Below are 26,555 nucleotides of genomic sequence, written 5' to 3'. Positions count from 1 at the left end.
TCCTGGGACTGGTGAACAGATGTAAAGTTGCTGTGCTTCAATACAACACAAACAAGCTTCAATACAACACAAGCAAGTTTCTTCAGATCTTCAGTTTCCAGGGAGAAAAAAACACCTCATTCCATATTCAGGTCACTGTGATAGGCAAAGAGTGGGATTTATATTAGGTAGGTTCTTACCTGGTATAAAACAATGTGGACAGATTTGCAAACCTGCTCAAGAGATCATCAGAACCCAGAACTTGTGCTAAGGGCACCTTAAAAATTGCCTTACTTCCTGAAGTGATCAGAAGACAGAAACACCAGCTGAAATGGTCAGCTTCACTTTCAAATGAGACTACAGCCCAACAGACTAGTGTTAGATAATTAGTAATAGTAATAAAAAATCTGGCATTGATTATGGCTGCCATTCCCTTTTTAAAAGCTGGTCCTGTTTAGCAGCTCAACTACACAGTAAGTGCAAACAGATGTGAATAAAGCAGAACACAATAGTCAACAGCTTAACATTGTCAAAGGGGAGCCTACCAACAGTTCATCCTGATGGGATATACATACTGCACACAGGTGCTTTTATTTTGCCTTCTAAATCCTATATACTCAGTGACTCTAATTTTGTTACTTCTTGTTTACTAGAAACAAAACATTCTCTTTTTTCTCTGTATTTTCCAAACTCCTGTGACTCTGTTTGCTTATAGGATTTGAGGTTCTCATGGTTGGTTGCATCACTCCTGATGCAATTAGGAAAATAAACAAAAAGGGAAGCAGGAAATAATTTCATTCACCCTAGCAAACAGTGTAACCACATTCAGCAATTCTTCCTGGTAGCCTTTTTTTTATTGATAACAACAAGCTTTTATAACTGGGAAATTAAAATAGACAGAATTGGGAGGCTCAGAAACCCTATCCTGATCAGCTGGTGATGAGAAATCTGAATAAAGAAAACAAAATCCAGTTCTATTAGCACACAAGCTTTAAAAGAGTAAACTGTGAACATTTCAGTGCTCATTAGCAGTGTAAATTTGGAACTCTCTCACAACTGACGAATTGAGATTTTCTCTCCACAACAAGACCTCAGAACTGTGTTAAGCGTAGTCTGTAATTACAGAAGGTAAAAAAGAGTGATGGAAAGCTGCCTACCTTGAGATGTGTTTTAACACAACTTTTTGCTGGTTTTGAGCAAAAAGAAGATGAAAAGGTCAGAATGTGCAAGCACATCTAACCACAAAAACAGCAGCACCTTTCTCCTTGCTTTGCAAGATCCAGCAATAAACAGACACTCCAGCAAAATAAAACCATCAGTGCTGCCTAGCAGGAAGCTTATCAATTAAACTTAAAAGGCTTTTTTGATAAAAACAATTTTAAATTAAAAAGCATATATTTTGAAAAACATTCCCAGTGGTCAGAAGATTTATTCCAGAATATAGACAAATTGGGCACTCAGAGTTCCAAAGTAAGTAGGTGGCAGGACTCTGAATCGGGATTAAAAGACCAAAAAATAGTACAAAACAAAACAAAAAAACAGTGCAAAAAAGACATAAAATTGATATGAAATGTCAGTGATGTCATCACCTTCTCTAAAGAGACAGGGTCCCTTTATAACATTCATTGCCAAGTTCCTCCTCCAGAATTCAGAACTAACGAGGTCCACAAAAAAACTCCCTTGTACATCCACACTACTAAGAGGTTACACCACCCTAAGCCTTTCTAAAGTAGCTAATAATTTATAGTAACAATATCACCAGAAATATCAGATCCCTTCTGTTATGAACATGGCCCACAAAACATGCAAGTGCTAGCAATTTACCATATACATGCATGTCAGGTACCTGTCTATCAAAACGGGGCCGGTAGAAAAATCAGCATTTCACTGTGTAATTAAAGCTGTGTGTCATCCCAAAAAAATTGCACTGCTTCAATTTCAGAGCCCGTAGCATTGTTGAGTATTCTGGCATGTGCAGGAAAAAAGTGGTCCTCTCCTCTTATTCTCAGTCATTTTGGTCAGCGAGAGTCAATTTCTTTTCCCTGATTTGCTCCTTCAATTTAATTCAATTTTTCTAATACACAAGCCCTTCATGTCTCTAACTGAGTTCTTCATCTAATATAATTTCCTTTCAACTCTTCACCCATGGTCCTTCCTCCACCAGTGTTCAAGGTTCCCTTGCTCCCAGCAGTCTTATCCTAATTATTACTTCTGAACCTTGTACAGTCCACATATTATTTGCTCAGCATTTGAGTCAGATAAGCCCTCTTTCTCCTGGCCTGAGCAAATGAAGGAGAAAATTGAGGGCATAGTGGTAATACACTCTCTACTCACTGTCCCTGGGAGAAATAATTACAGAGGAAATCTTGTTTAGTCACTAGTGTCCTGGGAGAGAGTATGTTTGGTTCAGATGAAAGATTTGGAGAATTTCATTGCCAAATCCTAATAGGTCTCTCCAGGGCATGAGCAAACAACTATTTGTCAACAGCCAATAACTGGGTTAAATTCAGACACTTTTTCACAGGGACAACAAACAAAGCACAGGAGATAAATTAGAATGGAACAAATAGAGACTAAAAAGCTATTTTAGCTCTAACATTTTCCATTAAAAACAGCAGCAAGGGGAAGGAAAAGTAAGCACAACAGTAACCTAGAGGAGAGATTGAATTCTGAAGAGATCTCAGGGGGCTTTTTTCAAGCAAAATAGTGCTTCTGTTGACACTTTCTCAGATGAGATATACATATTTAACACACTTTGAGAGTCAATATGAAGTAATGGTGAGACAGCAGCAGTTTTTGGTGGAATTCTCTGCAGAGTAAGAGATAGAAGGGGCATTTCCACCTCATTCCTCAGTGACCTCTTTAGTCTATCTCTCACTACTTCATTTTCACAGATCAGAATTCTTAACCACTTTTTTTCTGAATTAACTCTGCAGCTGCTCTTATCAACTGGTTATACTCAGCATTGCCACACATATACCCCTGCTAGAAGCTGGACACATACATCCAAGTTACTAGGGGAGGATAAGATCCATGACCTCGCCTTAATGAAACTTTACCTGTTGCTTTGGAAAGGGAACCAAAGAAGATTGTTTCAAGTTGAGAAGCCTTGAAAGAAACCAGTCCTCAGAAGCCGGACTCCAATGTCCACCATGCAGTCAAGTCCATTTAAGTCATAGTCCCAAATGCATATTTGAATACTGATATGGTGGAGGAAATTCCAGAAATACCAGAAAATACCAGAATACTGTTCAGTCAAATCTATTTCAGGTTTTTCACCTTTAGCAGTTTTTCACCAACCTCTGCCTCAATCACTTCAGCATTTGCACTGCACTGACTTTTGATTGCTTCTTCTGTCTCCCTTTCCAAATACACAAATAGAAATCCCTGCATTTATACTCTGATGAGCAAACTGGAGTAATCTTTTCAAGTGAAATTCCTATGCTTATCCTTGATAGCTCTGTTTCTTCTTTGGAGTCACAAAGAAACAAATACAAGAAAACTATTCTAACACAAATCTGTAATGCTTCTTTATTTTCTGAACTAAGAGAATAAATTTCTCATCATAATTTGCAATTTTTTAATCTTTATTATTATCTGATGAAATAGTAAGACGTGATTATTAACAATATTTGTATTTTTATAAAATCAAACATATTTTCAGTATTTTAGTTACCGAGACATGATTCCGTTACTTTGTATTTCAAAACCGCAGTGAAATGATGCCAGAAGGGACAGATTTAGCAGCAGGTTTTTATTATTGCTTCAAAACAGTAAGCAATGTAATATGACTTTTTTAAATGCCCTGCCTTCACAAGAAAAGCTTGTGTCCATGCAATGGGAAAATGGCAGAAAGGCATATTCCTTATAGTTAAATCGCATGTGCAGCTACATAACTAACTGCAACTCTAAAACTGACAAATCAAGCTCAGATTTCTAGTAAAAAGTATTAACATTTTTTTCAGAATATTAGCTGCTTGCTATTCACAACTGCTCCCTAAAATATAAATATCTACAATTCGTTTCTGTTTTAAAAAGCACTTCACATTCCTCTGTACTCTTTAATAAGGGTTGCTAGGCTTTTGGGCCCAAGGAACATAACTGTATTACCATAGCTAACTGCATTAAGCTAAGTTAAAGACTTTGGTCATGAGTTAACCTCTTTCTTAAGAGGTTGTTTCCAGTGCATATGAGAAGTTTGGGTTCAAATATCAGAGGCTGGTGATAAGAAATAGAAAAAGACAAAAAGAAATTATGAGTTCTTCCTTTGATTCTTAGACACAGTTACTAGCAACTACTGGATTTGTACAACATGACTGCAAAGTAGCCTCAAGTGCTAAGGTATTAACGGAGCTCTGTGAGCCACCCACCCCTGTGTAGACGTGGCTGTTTGAAAGGATGAGTTCTGGCAAACCACAGCTAGTAGCAAGGTTGCTGGCATTCCCAACATGCTCACAACTGTTACCCAAGATACTCCATCTTCCCAGAGCACCCTTTCCACTATACGTCTATTTGCAATGCTTGAAAAAGCTGTTACAGACTGGCTGGAGTAGGAGAAATAAATCACCTATTTCAGGTTAAGATCTGTAGGAGCCTAGCAGAGGTTTTCATGACAGTTTCTGATGCTACAGTTGACACTATATTTTTTATGTCCTAAGACAGCACTCATTTAGGAAAACAGCTGCAAAGATCAAGGCCTTGGCCTGTCTCCTTTGTTTTTCCATTTTTCTAGATAATGGTCTCAAGCTTGCAGTAAGACTTGTCTCCTTTCCTACCCTGCTGCCAATATAAAAATTTCTGAGGCCCTAAAATATAAGTTGGTTCTGGGGAAGCAGGGTCTGCACAGGCTGTGTGTGCATGCCCATTTCTGAGTTAAGCTACCTGTTGAAGGAAATTATATAGAGGAAAAAAAAAAACAAACATGCAAAGTTCCAACAGTGAGCTCTCAGAATAAAAAGATTTGACATAAAGATTATTTCCCCTCTTCCTCAGCACTATCTCCATCTTTATGATCGAGTTAGTATTTTTGCTTGCTTTTCTTCTCAAGTGTCTTTTTCCTTTTCTTTGGATACGTGGTCTTAAAACAGGACTGACCAGATAATGACATTTCAGGTAGAAAAGCAGAGTATCTTTTGTGCTTTGCAGCATGCACAGTATCCCAGGGAACAATGCAATCATATTTTTCATGGACAACTTTTGCATTCCCATTTCCCCCTGGATACCCTTTTCCCTCTTAAGGGCTGTCTGAAACTGCCCATACACAAAGAGTCATCATGCACTTCCATGTTTGTTGAGATGAGTGTTTGCTCTAGAAACATTTCTACAAATTAGAACACCTAATTAAGGAAGCCAAACCTGCAACCAGTGATGTTCCTTCCTGAAATGTTTTATGCTCCTGCACAGTAAGTAGTAAGTGCAAAGCCAAAACTAACCTGCTCAGATATGGGAAAAAAGCCCACAGGATCTTGTGAAATTGTTTTGACCCTGACCTCTCAACTAAGTCCACTTCTTAGGAAAGATCTGACAGCCATATGATAGATTATGTTCTATTAAAATGTAATTTATTCATCTTATAATATGAACTGTAACATTATTGGATAACATGAAGGGTTATAAAAGAATGTTTTAAAATGTTGCAGAAATATCAAGCCATGCTTTCTCTAGTGTTATCTCTGGTTTTGCTAGCAGGCTTTGAAGCTCACTAGATTCACATAACCTATCACAGAGCCTTTCAGCAGCCTTCAGGAGACCCAGAACGGTAAGAAACTACAGATGCTTCTGGACTGCTGCCAATAGCCACCAAAATACACAGTCAATATTTTTTGCTTAAATGTCCATCACTACGGTGATATAATAATAAAAGTAACTGTAATAACTTATTGCTTAAGAAAATGCTAAAGGCTTTTTAAAATTATTATCCCCTGCCTGCAGGAACAAAATACCTTTGGGAAGCAAGCACTACTGTCATTAAAGAAAGGTTTAGGAAAGATTATCCGTAAATAAACTCTTGGCTCCATTTGAATTTCTTGGATTCTGACATAGCAGCAAGAGGAGTGTGGGCTAAATGACAAGATAAAATCATAGTAAAAAAAATATTTGGAAAGCTACAGAATCTGCTTCAACACTGGAAAGCTATCATTTTCTCTAAATGATGGTAATCCTTTTTACTTCTATTCAAGTACTTCTTAAGGTGTACAGTGTAAAGGACATAATATTTATAAATCTTATTCATCTTTATAAACTCACTTTTACAAGTTATTTCTGTAAAGTTGTTTTATGAATGTAAGGGCCTGTCTTTGTCCACAGTATTTGTAGTGTTTGGCTGAAACTATGGCAACTCTCTGGAGATGCTCATAAACTGCATTTTTAGTCTCTTGAGAAATTAAAATATCAAGTTACATGATAGCCATCTGCCCTCTAATTGGAAGGAATGCCTTCATTTTCATAAGGTTACTCATATATGAAAGAATACTGCTCTGGACACAAAATCACTTGATTACATGTAATACTATAAAAAATAAGGGAAAGCACGCTCAACAAAATCACAGACACAGAGTATTAGGAGTTGGAAGGGACCGTGAAAGATCATCTAGTCCAAACCCCCTGCCAGAGCAGGATCCCTTAGAGTAGATCATACAGGAACGTCCAGGCGGGTTTTGAATGTCTCCAGAGAAGGAGACTCCACAGCTTCTCTGGGGAGCCTGTTCCAGGGCTCTGTCACATTCACAGTAAAAAAGTCCTTCCCTATAGGAAACTTCCTATGGAAGGAACCTCCTATGCTCCAGCTTGCACTCACTGCCCCTTGTCCTATCATTGGACATCACTGAGAAGAGACTGGTTCCATCCTCCTGACACTCACTCTTTATAAACATCAATGAGGTCACCCCTCAGTCTCCTCCAAGCTGAAGAGACCCAGCTCCCTCAGCCTTTCCTCATAAGGGAGATATTCCACCCTCTTAAGCTTTTTTGTGGCTCTGTGTTGGACTCTTTCAAGCAGTTCCTTGTTCTTCTTGAACTGAGGGGCCCAGAACTGGACACAGATGCAGCCTCACGAGGGCAGAATAGAGAGGGAGGAGAATCTGTCTTGACCTACTAGCCACACCCTTTTTAATACACCCCAGGATGCCATTGGTCTTCTTGGCCACAAGGGCACATTGCTGGCTCATGGTCATCCTCCTGTTCACCAGGACCCCCAGGTCCCTTTCACCTAGACTGCTCTCCAGCAGTTCAGCCCCCAACCTGTACTGGTACATGGGGTTGTTCTTCCCCAGATGCAAGACTCTACACTTGCTGTTGTTGAATTTCATCAAGTTTCTCCCCCCCCAGCTCTCCAGCCTGTCTAGGTCTCGCTGAATGGCAGCACAGTCTTTTTTGTGTCATCAGCAAACTTGCTGACAGTGCATAACATTAACACTTGTCACCATTTTCCTGGAAAAGTCATAACTTCCAAGGGCTCTTCATGACAGCTCCAGTTGCTGTCACACTGCAAGCCCTGTGAACCACTGGAAAGATGGTTCTCAGCAGTAAGAGAACATCAACCACACTAAGGCTTTCATGTAAACAAAGCTCAAAACTGCAGCTGGGGTCTCTGATGAAAAGCGGTTACCCCAAAGCCAAAACATTCAACAAGAGTTTGATATGGTTTTTTTCCTACATTTTCTGAGTTTTCTATCACAAGACCTGAAATAAAATATTTACAGTTGCCTAGTCTAACCTGATTCTGATGACTCTGCTTTGCAGAAGTGACCTGAAATATTAATTTTCAAATGTATTTCCTATTGGGTTATCTTGCCTCTTGAGGACAGCTGATCTATGGCCTGGATGCCTTTGCAGATCCCTCTCTCTTCTAAGCAGGACTCATGCATGTTTCAGTTGAATCAAGTCAATAAATTAAATCAGGAAACATTCTTACTTATAAAAGCCTTAGTTTTACTTAGAAACAAAAGAGTGAAACAAAATTTTCCATGGCTTTTAAACAATCTCTGAATCATTTAATTCCTTAAATGGTTTTCGTATGTTAACTTCTATCCTTTTTTGGAACTGGAACAAATACTAAGCACTTTCTACAGGACCATGGATACTTACAACATAAAGTTTAGTGCTGTCAGAACAGGGTAACATAAGAATGATCATGAAGCTACCCTTTCAAGGTTCTTGCTTTTCTTGGTCATGATCTGCTAAAACTATATTTTTCCATACTTTTATTAACCTGTGGATCTACTAATATAAAATCATTAAATTTGCTATTAACCTTGGAAAGGTAAAAGTTTCACTTTGTTTTCACTAAAGCTGTGTTTCAGCTATTCTAGATGTGAAAAAATATTATACATAGATGTAATATTTACATATATATATACATATATACAAAAGCACACAAAAAATACAGTACTCATGCTCTTCTATGTAAAGAAAGAACAAAGGTACATACAACACTTGAAAAGAGTATCCTCTTCCATCACAGTATGCATATAAACTTTACGTAGAGATAATTATTTTAACACTGCTACAATTCCTTATAAATTACTCTCCTAATATAGGTCTTAAATTTTTCTTATTTGATTTTTTCTTCAAATTTCCAGCCATCTTTGTGGATGCCCCTTCTATCATCTGTGTGCTACACTACATCTTTGAACTGTTCACCATGGGAAGAAACTGAAAGATCAAATAAATTCATAGCTGCTCAGAGGAGCAATGGTTCTCAAATGCAGGAAGGAACCAGAAAACTCCCTGAGCTTGTGGGCACAAATAAAATCACCGTATGGCTTTGAACTACTCTGAATGCAACATAAGCCTCAAAGTAAGTGTTTGAAGGTGAATCTGCCTATCAATGCAATGCTCGTAACCTGAAGCTGAATTGAATATTTACCATGTTCTCATCTTTCTCAGAATTTAGAGAAGACAACGATATGGAATGGGATTATACAGACTTGAAATTCCATACATCTCAGTCAAGGTTTAATGCATGTATGCTTTAAATCATGCCCTATTTAACACTTGTGATTACACAGTTGACCAAATTCCCCCCGGAAAATGTTTCTACAATCTCTTCTAGTCACCTTGCAAAAACATACAGCAACATTTTTCTTCTTCAGAAAAATAATTTGCTCAGCTAGGGATCCTTACTTCTGCCCATGCAGCTAAAAAACAGCTCTCTACTTTAAACCAGAAGATTTGGGAAATTTACCATCAGCAAATACATACATACAGTGGAAATAAAAATTTTCAGCCCATTTACTATGAAAAAATAATAAGCTGTGTCCTACCTATGGTGGTAATAACAGTGCCAGCAAAGAAGAAGGAACTTCCCAAATCCCAGTGACTGATCTGAGTAGATGTGTTTCCTAAAGGTATGATTCCTGCATTTATTGCTGCCACTACTTGCTGCAAGTTTAAAAAGATTTTTGTCAATATTCATAAAACAATTATATTAATATACATTGCACAGTAAATTTATTAAATTACTTATTTAATCCAAGCAATAAACCAGAAAAGGATCAGTGTTGCTTTGCTCAAGCTTTGTGATTCAGTTAGGCTACATTTTAATCTTCAGCAGACACCCCAAGCACTTCAGCAGTCAGCAGATCTGTAAACACCATACCATTAAGGAGAATCCAAAATCCATAATATCAGTAACAGCATCACCTTAGAGAGATGACAAACACAGTGATTTTAACAGTTCCAACTATTTGGTGAAGAAAAATATGCATTAGAAAAATATTTACAGTGAAAGTTTTCAAATATATTCCTCTATTGAGTCAGGCAAGCAAATGTACTTCTTAGAACACAGTCATTTTAAAACTCCAAGAAAAAATGCCCATCATGTTTTGGATCAAATCAACTCCAATTAATTAAAACACTTTTGTAGAACAGGTAATTCAGTAGTTAAAGATTAACAAGTACACTTATGGTTATAAAACTTTTGACTATATCAATAAAAAAATCAGAGTCAAATATAAAATGTATCTAAGTTTATATGACTATATACTTCATATACATCATTTTTGGAAAATTCAGTTCTAGCACCTAATATGAACAAGCTAGCCACTAAGTGACATTTTTATAATGTTAAGAAATACGAAACATTTTCCTACTTCAATAATGTCACCTACTGTAAATTCTTGCCACAAAAAATATTCCTGTTTAGTTTTATCTCTATTGCAGATATATGAAGTATTTCAGTTAAAAAGTACACATCAAGAAAAAGTATTCTTAAACTTGTAATACATATTTTAAGGAATGTAAGCTACCATTTCATTCTGAAAATTTGAAACAGGACTTACTCCATATACATGATCCTTACAATAATAATAATTGATGTTTAACAAAAGAGCAATAGAGGACACAGTACCACAAAGCTAAAATGAACATTTTAACTAACTAATCGTTTCTACTTGGCAAGTTGTCCAACAAGGATTATGCACTTCAAGATATTCAGCAACAGGGCAGACCAGAAGGCTTTTTTATGTGGGCAGTCTGTTGCAGAGGAACAGTGTTGTGCAGCAGCAACAATTTTCTCAATCCCAAAACGCACCATTGATAATTTGCAAATGAAAACATTTTTGTTTCTAAATAGTGCCCATAGAGGTCAGTTCATCTGGACAGGAATGACAAAATACCAATGCTGGATTAACCAAGCAATCGATTTCTCATGACAGGATCTCAATTTACATCCACCATTTCCTGTTTGTCATTTTCAAAGCTCAGATGCACAAAGTAGCCATTTTAAAGTTCACAGCTGCCCCTCCACAGCCACAGAGATCTTGCTGCCACACCTAAGCCATTTTCAACATTTAAGGGTCTCAACAGAAAGCCAGCTGGAGTATCTTCATATATGTGCTTACACTGTTTTATCTTCTATACCTTCAACTGTTGTTTGTTTTTTTTTAAAAAAGAAACAACACAACAGAACAGCAAATATCAAAGATGTGGAATTTTCAGTCCTACTGAGGAAGAAGAAAGGAGGGGGAAAGAGAATTTAATTTTCCTTTGGGTTGGAAGAATAAAGCTTCTTCTACTAGGTTTGTACACTACATACAACTTGGCAACAGTACATACAGCAGTCCTGACACTGACAGGTGTTTACTCTAGGGAGGGGCACCTCAGACTAAGCAGGATGTAAAAACCTCCCTTGTATTGATTTTTTAATTTATCCAATACAGATATTCCTTTGACTCGTAAACCCCGGTGTGTTGCCTTATAAAGCCTACTGAACACATTTTGAGTACCATTTCATTTCAGTAGAGTAAGAACTTTCATCACAAGTCCTTGTACCTGCAGATGGGAACAGTCTCCAGTGAGGCCATCATATGGTAAATCACTGGATCAATATAATTTTATGGGACTGTTCATGTTTTATTACAGTTTATTGTACTGGATGAATGCACTACCCAGAGCAACGCACCTGTTTAAGTAGTCTAGTAAGACCAAGTTTTATACAGATCCAGATGTAAAATGCTTTCTGAGCTTTATATCATCACTACACATTTTTGAAGCCATGCTACCTCAATGCCTTTTCTATGAAAGGTATGTCAGTCTAAACTGCTTGATGATCCACTAACGCTGTGCATTTCCTAACTGCACTATACTGTACCTGCACATTTCCAAGAAAAAAATACACAGCTTAAGGCAGTGAACTGTTGGGTCACTTCCAAGCACAACAGATGGCTACAAAAGACACCCACTGTCATTATGCCACTCATTTTAGCCAGCTGCTAATTAGGAAAAGAACCAGGGCAAGCAGGCAAGTGATGCTTTCTCTTCCTAACATCCTCATAGCTTCTGACACAGAGGGACTTTCTGAGTGGGAGGCTTCATCTGCATCATGGTGTTCAGACTGGTTTGGGTAGATCATTTTACCATTAATTTATCTAACTACTTTTGGAGTACACTTGTATTTTGGGAGCCAAGTCATTCCGTGTCAGTAAGTTCTGCAATTTACTTGTGGCTCATTTTAAAAGTATTTCACTTTTGAGATTTTTATATGCTTCAAAGTAGTTTTGTAAGTTCTTATATTATGAGAAAGACATGAATAGCCATTTCTTACCTGTCTCCTTCAAGAAATTAATTCTCTTAAAGACCCATCAGGTACCTCTTTTTTCCAAATTAAACACTATTTCTTATTAAATAATATACTTACCTATTTAAATAGATCTGTTGAATATTGTATATAAGTAATTTTTTATTGCCAGTATTTCTCATTGACTTTCCTTGTACCTTTACTGATTTATCTTATCAATTGTTTTAAACATAGTTCTAGTCATAAAGGGCCAGATGATGACTTCTTCATTGCTCAGTTACTAGGTTTTCAAACACGAGCTATTAGACTTTCTCCTGCCCTCTTCCCATGTGTGGGAGAAGCCAGCCTTAAATAACAACAGAGCTGCAGCATTAAACTCCTTTTGAGTCTTCTGTAAGAGTCTTCCTTACTAAGAAGGATGACAGGTATGGTTGCCATTTACTGAAATCAATACTGCTGTCTCATAAAGTCTTTTAATGTTGCCTGCAGATTTTATGGGAGGGGCAGCTGCATTTTGTTATTTGGATCAGAGGATGTATTTTTTTCTTAGTCTGTTCAGTGTCTATGGGCAGATACTCACCTAAGACTATTCCCAAGCACAATTTTAAAATAAAATAATATATAACTCCTAACATACATCAGGAGAGCATCTTCTTTCTGATTACATGCACTGGACAAAGTTACTTGGAATATTGGATATTAATATTTCTTTAACCCGGAATAAAAATGCAGGTTCATGCTGCTGGTTTCCATTAACTTCACTAAGGACCCGGATCTTGCCCTCAGTGTTCAAATAGCATGCTACTCATTGGAAGTGCTGTAAGGTCTTATTTTCTCTGCCACTTTAGTCTCTGTCTTCTTTTTCTTGACTGTGGTCTTACTACTAGAGCAAACACAACTGTATTTGTCACAAGTTTGGCATGTCATTATTTCCTTCCTTCATAGCTTCTGTCACCTGAGCCTTTCAGCTTCTCCCAACTTATACAATAGTAAAAGTAACTCTGGGCATTTTGAATCTTGAAACAGCCAGAATCATGGAGACCTCTGTGTGCAATGACTTTACAAATAATATGATACGGTTACAGCAAAAGTAACAGCTTTTCCACCATTTGGTCTTCTGTGATTACCTTTATAATAGTGAAAATGTGGGGGAAGGTTTTGACAATATAAAGAACTCAGATCAAATTTTCAAGTATCTAAGAATGTTAGGAACTTAATTCCCATTTCTTAAGTTACATTTCTTAGGCTAGTTCTGTACTGTATCCTAGGATAGGCATGAGTTGTGTCTGATAACAAGTCCTAACTTGTAGTACATCCAAACTATCTGGCTTTACACCTGCATTTGGGAATCATATTTAGTACAGCAACAGAGAAAAGAGGCAAAGACACTTGAGCCCAGAGTGGATAGTCCAGGCATGACCTGTTTTACTTTCAAAAACAGGACCCAGGCTCCACAGACACAATGAGCATTGCATTCAGGCTGTATTTTTTTGCTTAAACCAGAACACTGAGAAAGGACAGTGGCAATATACAATCTCATTTTAATTTAATGTCAGCTTTTCCATTTACTGTATAATTTAGAAACTCCTTCTGCTAAATACATTGTGCAATATTATCACATCCCTGTGTTCATGCAAATCTCTGTAGAGGTCACGCTGAGCTACCCTTGTAGATTAGGACAATTAATTTTGTGACTTTTTTCTGTCAAAACAAAAGATAGAACAGCCTTTCAATCAGCATGGACCTTTGGGGAAAACAGAAGACTTCCTAGGTCAAGGGATTTCAGCCTCTGGTCTTCTGACCCTGCAAGGAGTTAATGGAGATCACAGAATCATGGAATCATAGAATCATAGAACAGTTTGGGTTAGAAAGGACCTTAGAGATCATCTAGTTCCAACCCCCCTGCATAAGCAGGGATCATCCCACTAGACTAGGTTGCTCAAAGCCCCATTTAACCTGGCCTTGAATACTTGCAGGGAGAGGATATACACAACTTCCTTGGGCAACCTGCACCAGTGTCTCACCACCCTTACACTGAAGAATTTCTTCTTAATGTCTAATCTAAATCTACACTCTTCCAGTTTAAAGACATTACCCCTTGTCCTATCTCTGTACGTCTTTGCAAAAAGTCTCTCCCCAGCTTTCTTGCAGGCCCCCTCCAGGTACTGGCAGGCTGCCCCAAGGTCTTCCCAGATCCTTCTCTTCTCTAGGCTGAACCATTACAACTGTCTCAGCCTGTAATGTCTAACAAAAGGCAGCCTGTTTGCAGTAGAGCTACATTCAAAGAGCAAGGGTCCACAGAACCACAGAAGCAGGACAAAGAGGTTACAGTGAAGAGTAGCCTCTGGTAGTCTGCCACTATCTCACACATGGATCAGGCAGAAATTCGTGTGTGTCAAGCCAGTCGCCCTAGTAGTCATCTCCTTGTTCCACACCAGGCTCTTCATATGTGTTTTTGTACCATCTTCCAGTCACTTTTATGGAATGATGTAACACAACACTTCACTACTCCCAGCATTTCTATCCAAGGATTAAAATAGAAGCACCTTAAATTATGCTTCTCATAAAACAGAGCGTGCAGTCTTTCGTTACCCAGCTTGCCAGGAGTCAGCTTGTGCTTCCTGACAATCATTTAACAAGTGATGTCAAAAAGTCAGATATGTCTCAAAGTTTCTGGGAACTAATTTCTCAGCCTGTATTTCTTCCTTTGCTGTCTTGCTCCCATTTGACAGAAGCACTCTTTCACTCTCCAGTATAATGATAAATCTCATATGGCCCAACTACTGCACGAGTGCTGCCTTTATATTTCAGCTTTGGTTTACGAAGAATGGAAATCCTAGTCCTTTGTTCAGAGGCACACTAGGATGCTTTTAACATTTAGCAAATAACTCTCCAGCCTCCAAAAGCACATGCTTTTGAGCCTTGCCATTGAAAGAGATTGCAATTATGTTTGTATTTTAATTCTGTGACTCCCATGTTTTTCTTTTTAGCTTGTATAATTTAAGACTGTAATAATCTGCACTGGAGATTAGTACCCAACATACTGAAGAACTGAAAAACTCTTTTCACCTTGTGTTCACTATGTATTTGAACTAAAAATATGTAGAAACATAATACATTTGTTTCTAAATATGCATCACAAACACACTATGTATATAGATTTTGTGTGTGTGCATGCATATATATATATATATATATACACACATATACATTCAGGGAAGAGGGCTTTTCTTTCCTTCTTGAGATTGAAGACTTGAAGGATTATGCAGACAGCTGCTCAGCAAAACTTACTCATGAGTCATACCTGCCACCCCTTCTAAGACAAAAGCTGTCATTCAGATTCATTCAAGCTAGCTAGGTTCTAGGTCCTATAAAACTGTTCATGTGAAGTAAATGGTATCCTCTAAGAGCCCCACCACTACAAGCAACAAAAAAAGTTAGAAACCAACTTGTTTGAATGACGTAGCAGGGGCAGTTGAATTCATTTATTATTCTCTCAAAAGTCTGTATTTCTCTTTTGCTCGTGAAGGATAAAGGCTGTGTGCTTACAAAAATTCCTTTTGGTTTAACAACCACACAGAAAATAACTACAGAAAAGGGAATTGTCCTCTTGTTGAAAGGAAAGCTCCCAAGCAACAGAAAGTTTGGCAAAAAATTCCCTCCCTCCAGGAGTTAAGTGCAGAGCCAGAAGAGGGGATCTGGCTGTAGAGGACAGCAGGAACCACAGCAACTCTAAGCAAGGCATGCACACAACACAGGGGCTCCTGCAGCCAATCCAAAATGCCACCACAGCAAGTGGGTGTCTGTGTGAATGACAGGTCTGGGTAAGGTCCTTCATAGAGATCGTTCATTTAATAAATATTCCTCTGATGTGGTGATACAGGTAGAATTTGGGGGGCTTCACTGTGGAAGGAAATAACAGCATCTGAGAGTTTATTTCTGACAGGATTGAAGGAGAAAGCAAATAGCAGGGTGAAAACTAGACTTGCAGACTCAGTGAGAAGAAAAGACAAACAAGACATTGCTGTACCAGTAAGGACTACATGTACACTTAAAGCTAAGAATTCCTAAGCTTGACTGCTTTGACAGGCAGACACCTTTCTAAGGACAGGCATATGCAGAAGGTAACAAAAACTGCAGTTCTTGAACTTCATGTTTTATCTACTTTAAAAGTCATTCAATTCATGTTGCTTTGAAAACACCAATAGGCAGCTCTTCCTACCGGCATCTCCAATGCGTCACAAGCTTCAAGTCAGACATGCAGACAGTATATTAGAAACCTGATGCAAGGATATTTTGGATCTTCAGATAAACAAATAAAATATGTTGCTGCATCTATTGCTTTTATTTCCTTTTTTTTTTTTTTTTCAAGGCTTTAAGGTTTACAAAGCATAAATACCTACTGCTTCCAGGTTAGGATCCAGGTATGGGATGGTTCCTGCCTCCTTTTGGAGAGGCTGGAAGGAACTGCAAAAGGGAGAGACTAAGAATATTTAGGATTTAAACTGGTACATTCAAACTCCCTCAAAAAGGTCCTGCTTAGAGGACCCCAAAGCTATAGCTCACAGGACTGAGATGTCCATAAATGTTGTGCCTAAAAGAATTGAAAAAAATTGATTCAAGCTTAACGGGCTTAGCTAATATATTCAAAATTGTCTAAATAAATTCGAGATTTGTGTGAAAACAAGATCATTGCATCTCTGTGACTTATTATCTCCAAGAATTACAGAGCAAGCTCAAATACCTTCTAATCTCTGGGAGAGAAAGAAGGATTTACATGTCTTTATTTTAACAGTTTTGTACATAATCAGAGAGGTTGCAGCTCAATGAGCTTATCTGGCTGAAATAAAACATATTCTAAGGATGTAACAAAATTTGTTTCTTGGAGCTACAATGCAAATTGTAAAAAGCCCTATGAAAAAGACACAAAATCAGCTACTAGCAGAGGTGCAACTCAATGTAGCTAGCTACCTTGAACTATAAAAATGAAGCCACAGAAAACACATATTTTAAAATGAAATAACATAACAAGAAATTAGTCACATAAGAAGCCATGGTGACATTCTGGTGATGCTAATTTGATGAAAGAAATGCTGCTCCTATGTCATTCATAACTGTGCCAGGCTTTCCTCAAGAGAGAGAAAAAAAAACCCAGGCAACAAAAGAAAACAAAACCACAACAAACACAACAGCAACAACATATTTTTCCTCAAGGGATATAAAAAGAAAACACTCTTTGGTCTCATTCACAGCCTAAGAGATGAATGGAAAGAAAAGGGAGAATGCAGCTGATGCAGATATAAGATGAAAACAGGCATGGGACACGACTGTGGACTCCAGCACAGAGAGCTGTTCTCCTCCTATTAACCACAAGCCCAGGCAGAACACAAAGTGATCAACTTGTGGCATTAAGGCAAATGCAGCTAATCCTAGTGCTTCATTCTTTTTTTGTTGTTGTTTATTTTAAATGGAAGCACATTTTTGTGGGCATTCATTTTTCAGAGGAATTCACGTACCCTGAAAGGGGTTGAACTTAAAACTCTACAAGAGTCCTTTATTGCTAAGACAGCTTGGTGCAGCACCCTGAAAACTTGTTCAGATTTCAAAATGAAGGCTTAATAAAAGAAAAATTACCACTTGCAACACATTAAAAGGATGTCTTATTTATTGTGATTATTATTTTTTCCACTTGTTCGGGTTTTCAGAATAAATACTGGCTTTGTGCAGCCTGGTCTAGTGTGGGTTGTCCCTGCTTACAGCAGGAAGGTTGGAACCTAGTGATCTTTAAGGTCCCTTCCAACCCTAACCATTCTATGATTCTGTGATTCTATGATTCTAAATATATTTAAAGGGTGTTTCTGCTAAAGGAAACAGAAATGTTCTGTTACTAAGTTCCAGTGCACCTTTACTTGAAAACTCTTTATTAAGCTTCAGAATTAACTCACTAACTAAAATAATACACACCAGCTTGGTAAGATACTCTAGATACTTAGAATAATATAACTGAAATTTCTCTTATTTCCATTTTTTGTATGCAAAAATAATGCATTCAATTCCTTCATGCTTGAGCATTAAAATAACTTTTTTTTCCATTTATATTTATACAGGTCAACACCAAAATAAATAACTGCTGATTGATACCTAATTAGGTGATATTTACATAGAAAGCTCTTCTCCTTTTTTTTAAATCAGCTTTCTCTTTGGCGGGAGGACAAAATACTTGTTTGTCATTGCCAAGACATCCCACAACAAGCAATACTGGTCACATCCTTACCTCTTAGGAACAACATGAGTTCTGGGGAGCAGAAAGCAAACTCATTTCCCCAGTAGAGAGGAACAAGGTGAATGAAACCACAATAATGACAATTTTGAAAAGTTGTGGGATAGAATTTTCAGGCAGGCTCACCTCTCCCCAGAGACAAACTCTTAATCCCAAGACCTGTCATGAAGGTATATGCATGTATTTGATGTCTGTGCAGCACTGCAGGAGGACATGTACGCAACTTCAACACCAACAATGTAACTTAAGGTCTCCATATTTGTAATTATGCACAGGTGCATAAATACAGCAAGAGATTTTTCTAGGTAAAAACTACTTGGCAATACACTTTGTGCATCTGAGTTTAGAAACTGTCTCCAACATTTTCAAATGTTTAGAGGCCAGGTTACTATAGGGAACAGTCAACACACTAGAGATAACTAGAACTAGCTTGAAATACTTACACATACAAGTTCTTTAATTAGAGAAAATTTTTTTCATTCTTAAATGCTTGTTGTTATTTGTGTGTGTATAGCTGGATTATTCCCAGCTTTCTATCAGCTTCTGCCCAAAAAGCTCAGTGTTGGGGAAAAAACCTGTTCCATGCAAGCTGTAAAAAATCCTTAGTATAAATAAAGATTTGGTTCATGTATTTGGTCACATAGACATAAATCCACACTGTCTGAACTAAACTTACTCTTTTGTTCTGTCACCTGGCAGTTACTTTGCACTGCAGGGCAGGGCCAAGTTAAGAGCATGCATAGATAAAGAAATCAAAACACCATCCATGATGATTTGTCAAAGAGTTATTCTTCCATAAGAAATAGTAGCAAAGAGCCTGGCCACATTCCTTTCTACAGCTTTATCATGTATTAGATATTATATGTGACCTTCACCAAACCAATGCTTTCTAACTGTGATCTTTTCAAGACCTTCCAACTGAAACTTTAAAAAATTAAGTTTAACATCAGACCATGCAAAGCTTGCTGGTCTGTTGTATTCTCATTAGACTCACCCAGGTAGTGCCTGTATGTTCACAAACTTCCCTACTGTGATATTTCTTCAGTTGTAGATGTAGATACACCACCACTGATTGCTATGCAAGGCCCACCTCAGCACTACTCTGTATAGCACACGGTGATCCACTTAATATTGCTGTAAATATTGGCTTCGGGCTACAGCAAAAGGAATTGAAATTGTCTGGAAAAAATGGCCTCCTGGGTGTACAGATATGCCGTGTGACTTTTGTACATTTTAAGTATGGTACTAAATAAAACTGCTCATGAAATACCAAAAAAACTACATACCTAGCAGTAAGGCTCAGTCATACACTGCTGTTGTTCGTTGCAAGAATGTTTTATTATAGTAAGGCAACAAGGAACTGAAGTGGTTTAGACTGAAAGAGATTTGCAACACTGGACCATGGAAGTCAGAGATGGAGAAGGTCATGAAGTCCACCTCTTTGTCAACACATGAATAATGCAGCTGGGCTGGGCTGAAAAGTTATGAGGAAAACCCAGGTCATTTTTCTGAGATAGCTGAGGCTACCTGGCTGTGACCGTCAGAGCACTCTATTTCATGAACTTTCCACATTTTCTGTGCTGCATAGCAGCTCTCCATTGTCCCATGTTTCACATGTGTATAAAATATATAAAGTCTACAAAAGTATAATTCTCACTGAGCACACCTAGAGGAGCCATGCAATCAATCTATGTGAAAATAACTAGTTTCAGGAATTTGAAACCCAGAGAATAAAGCTGTGTGTGCTGAAAAGTTGGCAACAGGATATATTGTTGTGCCAGGAAGGATTTTGGTGATTGGTGAGACAAAATAAGGATGGAGAAGACAAGAAGGGAAAATTCCCTGTACTGTGTGCAGTTTTAGAAACACACAACTCTCTGTTGCAATCAGCTCTGTGATAAAGGAAAGATTTTAGCAAAGGTGATGGAAACTACATGGCCCCTGAGTGCTAGCCAACTGGGCTTTCATTCCACTTACACCTTTTTTTTTTTTTTTTACCTGAATTTGTTCTCTCAAATTAGTCTCTCTAATTTGCTCACCTGACTAAGCCACATTGGACAGTCTTGGACGGCCTGCTTCAGAGTAAAGATTAAATGGCAGAGCAGAAGTTTTGACAATTGAAAAAGCCCAGCATGATAAGCACCTTGAGCAATGACTAGCATGAACCAGAGCCAAATCAGTTTCTCAGTTCCCAGAAGACTAAGTTCAAAAGAAAAAGTTTATAATGGATTTCATTATAGTTTGACTCAAGGTAAATACTTGATTAAAGAAGACGTTACTGTCCGTAAGCTCTGTAATTTTCTTCACACATACTAATCATTCCAGCTTCCTGGTACAGTAGTAGGTATTAATTTTCAGTTTTATAGCGTTCAAGGCAATTCTTAAATATCATATACTTTTTCCTCACACACACTATTTTTATTCATACACACATCCAAGAAAAACTGAAGAAACACTGTGTTACATTGTAATAGCAGTCAGGCATAAGCCCAGAGAGACAAAATGTACTCCAGTAATTTAGGTTCTGTGACAAAGTGGTAAGTACGAAAGAAATATAACCTCTTGGTTTGGGTAGTAGCCTTGACTTGGGAAAGTGTATTTGAGACACTGCTTTACCACTGACTTCCTATTTTACTTTGGGCAAGTCAATTCTTGCCCCTTAAACTACTTATTCTGCATCAAGAAAGGCACCCACATGCACCTGTAGGACCAGGCTCCCCATGCCTCAGCTCTCCTGTAATAGGAGTGTAACAGCACATTTCTGCTTCCACATTGTGGTGTTCCTCTTCACAGAGAAGCAGAAGGGAACAAGGAGAAATTAAGTTTTCCGTTTACCCCAACAACAAGCCGAGTAAACTCCTCCCACAACCAGTCCTTATCCCCATGCTGTGGTAGGCTGTGTCACCCCCCTAGGGGCTTCACAAGCTTGTGTCTTTCTGGTCACGCCACGATGGCTAGGGAAGATGGGAGCTAATGCTGATACAGGTATCTGTGCTCTCATAATTGTACTGAAACTGTCACTTATACAGAACAGCAAACGGGCATTGAATGCTGATTTAGTGGTTTTTGATTGCCAATCTGTGCTTCTGGGTATAAATGCTAAAATACCTAAATACTCCAGAGCAAATTTCAAGAGTTTTTGCCTAAAGGACCACCTCATAGATGATGTAAGATAATACTGCTCCTAAATTTCCATTTGTATCTTCACAAGTACAGGATTTGAGCTAAAAATTTCATATGGGGATATTTGTACTACCCGCAAGAGCTTGTTTTAATCAAAATGTGCATGTATATTTCTCTGAAAGATTATCTCACATTCTGCTGGTAAAACCACTGAAACATTTTTACACAGCATCAACATTTGTATTGACAGTAGCTCCTGAGGCATGCCCAAGCCAGGACACATGGAGATAGAACTGCCCAACAGTCATTTAAAGGGTGGCAGTTTTAGAACACATTTTAGCAACAAGGCAGGGGAGAAATCACAAAATACAAGGCCAGCGTGCCTGTAAAATTCAGAAGTCACGTGCAATAAAAATAACTTGGTACACCAGAGCTCTGCACTTAAAACAGGTGTCCATGCTGATGCTAAAGGCAGATTGGTCTAGAGAAGTAAACTCAGCTTCTAAACTCCCAGCCAGACCTGCTGTCAAAAGCCACCTCCAGAAAGCTTTGCTACCTATGCAGCTGCACGCTCCAGAGCTCATGCTAGCTAGGGTCTGGATGCCCAACACCCTCTCTTGCTCTCCAGTGTCACATCTCAGGCTCTGCAGATCTAGATGGTTGAGTGGCTACTGTTAATGAAGGGGTCAATCCTTGTCAACTCTTGGCTGTTCACTGCAGACCCCCGGTTCATGGTCTCACCCCCCAAACTGGCAGCCCCCTGCTGTTCCCTATAGTGCCACTGGATATTCATAAGAACATGGGAACACAGGGTTTATGCTAGAGAGGGCCTCATAAGGCTCTCAGTCTAGTTCTGTGACAGTGCAAAGAAATATTTCTTATGGTCTGAGGCAGATGACCTGCAAGGGTAAAGTCTTGTTAGTAGGAACACACCAATGTGCATCAGTTGTGCATGTGCCTTTAAGAAGCAGAGGAGATTCAGATTTAAGATCAAAATAGCAAGTCTGTGGTACTTTCCTCTACATAAAATAAAATCAATAAGAAGCAACATAGAGCTGGAGGAAAAGCTAGTTGTAACCACAGTAAATCACAAGTCCTCTAAGGCAATAGATGGTGTATTTTCCTCCTCAGAATTAGGCATTTCAAGTATTGACAGACCTAGTAAGGCACAATCAGTGTATCAATTCCTTTGTGAACTATTAATTACATATATTGCTGATGAATAATCATTTAATTAGCATAATGGGAGGCTTCAGTGCAAAGGCTGTCTACCAAGTGTACTGAACCTAAAAATAGCAACAGCTTTTCAACCATGAGGCTTAGAATGAAAATGCTATTTCAACTTCTGGTCTTAACACTTGTTACATCACTTGGCCAACACAGAACTTTGCTAATAAAGCTTCTCCCCTTTATCACAGCAGTGGTGCCATATGTAATTTTTTCCTCTAAGGCATGGTTTCAAGGGTTTGGTATGGATTACCTGAATCAGTTCATCAAGCTCTGTTGAATTCACACAGGAATGCTGAGATACAAACGTCTGCTTCTGAATCACAATGGTGGTTCTCTGGGAGGTCTCATGAGGCTGCTCCAAGGCTTTAAATACTGTTGCTCCAATTATTAAGTATACAACTACCACCAGGAAAATCGTTGAGACTGTCTTCCATTTCATAACATTAATAGCTGAATCACTTTCCTCCCGTGAAGTGAGCACAGTAGGTTTAGTGGAAAATGATAATCTTGGTTTGGAATTCTGAGTGGCCGATTTGGGATCCAGCAAGTCAGGTGCCGCCACTGGCAAAACAGAAGAAGAAAGTTAATTTTCACAGTGCTGCTCAGATTTCCTTAACTTCTCGCCAAGAGATCAAAGAAATTCTGTTGCTTCCAACTGGAATTCTTAAACTGTTGAACCTTTTGCGTAAACCTCATGCTACATTACAATGAAGCTGCTGCTCTGAGAAGTATTAACCACTGTACACACATTTGCAACATTTTCCATAAGAGTCTGTCCCCTTCTGATACTAAATCATTTCAGAAGCATAGATTTCCCCTAAGGTCTTGCATTTAAATTAGTATAAGGTGGTATTGTGCTGTAGAGATTCTTTGCATTCATTGGTCTCTTAAGCACTGCTAAGCAGCTTTCCAGCTGTGTTGTACCTCAGCATGACAGCGGTAGTGGAAAAATACAAACCCCTTTTTTCTCTCACTTATTTTCTCCTGCTCTTTGACAAATGCTGGGAACAGTTATGTGATCACTTCCAAACTCCCCAGACACAACCCTAAAAAAGACCACCTTGCTCATCATACCGGCCTTCAAGCGTTAATTGTGTTATCAATTACACCTTTCAGAAAACACCAGTCAAACGTGGGTACTTACTGGGAAAGACACCCGTTTGGTAAGGCGTGTATTTTTATTTACAGCTACAAAACCCCGGGGTTAGGGTTAGGAAAAGAGCAGCTGAACGTGTTACCAAGCATCTCGATAAACTCATGTGACTACCAGCAACTACACTGGCACAGAAATAAAACCCACCACGTCAAGTGCAGGTAAAGGTCCCCTGTGGGAAGACGGCCCGCAGCCGCGGACCGCACGAGCTATATTTAAATTGTTTTGAATTACAAGCGCATTTTGGACGGCAGCGTACACCGCGTCCAGCCGTCGGTGGGGAAAGCCTGGATTTAAACCCAGAGGAAAGTCTTCCTCCAGGTGGAGAAGGTGGCACACGTCCCCCTTGCAGGGCTGCTGGTGGCACTTGGCGGGCTCCACTCCTGTGCACCCGCGGGGCTCAGGCAAACACCTCGGCGCCGGGAAAAGGGGACAAGAGGGAGGCTACCAGCCCCTCGCCCTCGCCGAGGGGGGACAGGAGCACCCCGCACACCCCAGGCGGGCACACCTCCCACTCCCGCCCGGCGGGCCAGCCGGGCATCGCCCGCTCTCCCCCTGGCAAGGAGCACCCCCTTCCCCACCGCTTTCTCCTCTCCCGTCGCTGCCCCCCGAACCCGCAGGGCTCCCGGCCGGGGCCGCTCACCCTCCCACCGGCCTCGCCGAGCTCACCGCCCGCCCGGGACAGCGCCAACCCGCCGTGGCCGCCGGCGGGGGATGCTCCGGACCGGGGAGCGGCGAGGAGGGCGAGGCGGCGGGGCCGGGGCGCGGAGAGGGGCTGGGAAGGGAGGGAAGAGAAGGGAAGGCAGCCAGGCAAGGTACAAAGGGGAGCCGGGCCGATGTGTCGCCGGGAGCATCCCGGGGTCCCTCCCGCGCCCGGGGTGAGGGGGGGGAGAAGGGGAGCATGCAGCATCCGCAGGGCTGGGAAAGGGGAGGCACGCCATTGTGCTCGTACTCACTTCTTATTTACCGACCCGGTGCCCTCTCCTCTCTCCACGGGCAGGCATTTTTTTCAGGGCTCGGGGAGATACGGTTTAGAGAAAAAAAATTAAAAAAAAAAATAAAGAAAGAAATAAAAATAAATAAAAAAAATAAAAGGAGGCAAAGAAAGGAAGGAGCAGAGCGAGAAGAAGAGGATGATGGATGGGTCTGGAAGAGAGGAATTGTAACTATCCAGCTATGTTAGATCACTGCCAGCCTGAATAGGCATTTAGAGGACTTTTTGTCTCCACCTGTATAATGTAAACCCTGTTACTGAAACCAGAGGGAAGCCACAAAAAACACTTCATAATATCCCTAAACCAGATAATGTTAACTTGCACAGAAGCAGGAAGAATAAAAGAGTAAATTTATCAGAGGTAGAATTTGCTGTGCTGCTCCTGGTAGCCCAGCCGGCGGTCCCCGCTCCAGCCCCGGGCACGACCGCGTCGCCAGAGCCTCCCCTTGAACTTTTGAACTAGGAGAAATTGTCACCGCGGCAGCCGGAGCTGAGGGATGAGCGGGGAGACCTCAGCCCTGGCCAGGGAGAGGTGCGGGGCTCTGGGCAAAGCGGGTCCATCCTTCCCGGCCTGACCTGGTTTTTAACGCGTGTGCTCTGCAAGCCCGGTGTTTTGCTGCAAGGAGTTAACTAGGTGGGATCTAGGAGTCAGGGATGGCAGCTGCTCTCCTATGGCAGGCACTGCCAGCGCTCTGCCTCCTTCCATTTTAGTCTGATGGACACATCAAAAAAAAACGCTGCTTCAGCCCTGGTTTCTGCCGCTAAAAAGCCTGAAATTATAATTGTTATCTTTGCCACGGGCTAATTCCCGCGTTTCCCAGTCATCTGTCACCTGTGACATTATCCGTGGTTCAGTTGTTCACACTGAAGTGATGAACTGCTACACTCGCCTAAAGACAGAAGAGGCTTCACCAAGAGAATCCAAAAACTGCTCCCACAACCACTCTCTAAAAAGTGTCTGCAAGCACTTTAAAAAATTATTCACTGTAACAAACGGGCATTGTTCAAAAGCATTTCAAGCCAGAGGCTGTACCTGTAAGATGACCAAAGTCATGGGGTGTTTAATGGACTTCAGTCCTGCTCAAATCAGCAGCACCATCAGCAACCACTTTAGAAGTCACTTATTTTAACACTCTTCCATATCAATGTGACATAATACAAATGAGTGTCTTATTGAGTTCCTTTAGGACTCCAATTTCAGCGACGCCAATCACTGCAATCTTCCCTGGTGTGTTCACACATCTCCATGAGATGCAGCACAGGGCAGGAAGCTGCATCTCCTATTGCAGGTTGAGCTGGAGCTCATTTCCCATCGCCCTGAACCAGTGTTCTGGTTCGGTTTGGTGGGGTTTTTGGTAGTGGGGGAAGGGCTCCAGGACTGGATCCAGTAAGAAGCTGAGAAGCCCCACCTGCTAAGGTGCCCTAGCAGAAGTTTCCCTGCAGCCCATGGCGAGATGGCAGCTGTGCCCCTGCACTCATGGAGGAATGTGGTGGGACATTCCCTGAAGGCACCAGGAGGGGTGAACTTGGCCACTGGACTTGGATGTTGTGGCCAGTGGATTTGCTGCCCGTGGACTCCGATTGCACAGCTTTGGAAGACCCCAGCACCAGGGGAGGTGGTTGTTCCCAAAGCAGCCCGTGACTCTGTGGGAAGCCCAGGCTGGAGCAGCTCTGGACCTTGTGGGAAGGACTCATGAAGGAGAGGTTCGTGGAGGACTCTCTGCCATGGGAGGGACCCCGTGGGGAAGCAGGGAAGGACTGTAAGGAATCCTTCTTCCTG

The 26,555-nt window shown here is 40.1% G+C and overlaps 1 protein-coding gene across 1 annotated transcript in view; it reads right to left on the bottom strand.

Annotated features, from left to right (window-relative positions):
- KCNK2 (potassium channel, subfamily K, member 2) overlaps positions 1-23,184 on the bottom strand; it is a 74,665-nt gene extending 51,481 nt beyond the window's left edge. The window contains exons 1-2 of the mRNA XM_009994734.1: positions 22,879-23,184; positions 9,243-9,360 (exon numbers count right to left, since the gene is read on the bottom strand). Coding sequence (XP_009993036.1) covers positions 9,243-9,360; positions 22,879-23,067 — 307 coding nt within the window. The 5' untranslated portion in view covers positions 23,068-23,184. The remainder of the gene's footprint in view (positions 1-9,242; positions 9,361-22,878) is intronic.
- Positions 23,185-26,555: the final 3,371 nt, after the last annotated feature.

Source organism: Chaetura pelagica, unplaced genomic scaffold, assembly GCF_000747805.2.
Source record: "Chaetura pelagica isolate M959 unplaced genomic scaffold, ChaPel_1.0 scaffold2, whole genome shotgun sequence".
Lineage (NCBI taxonomy): Eukaryota > Metazoa > Chordata > Aves > Apodiformes > Apodidae > Chaetura > Chaetura pelagica.
This window is presented reverse-complemented; position numbering and strand designations above follow the sequence as displayed.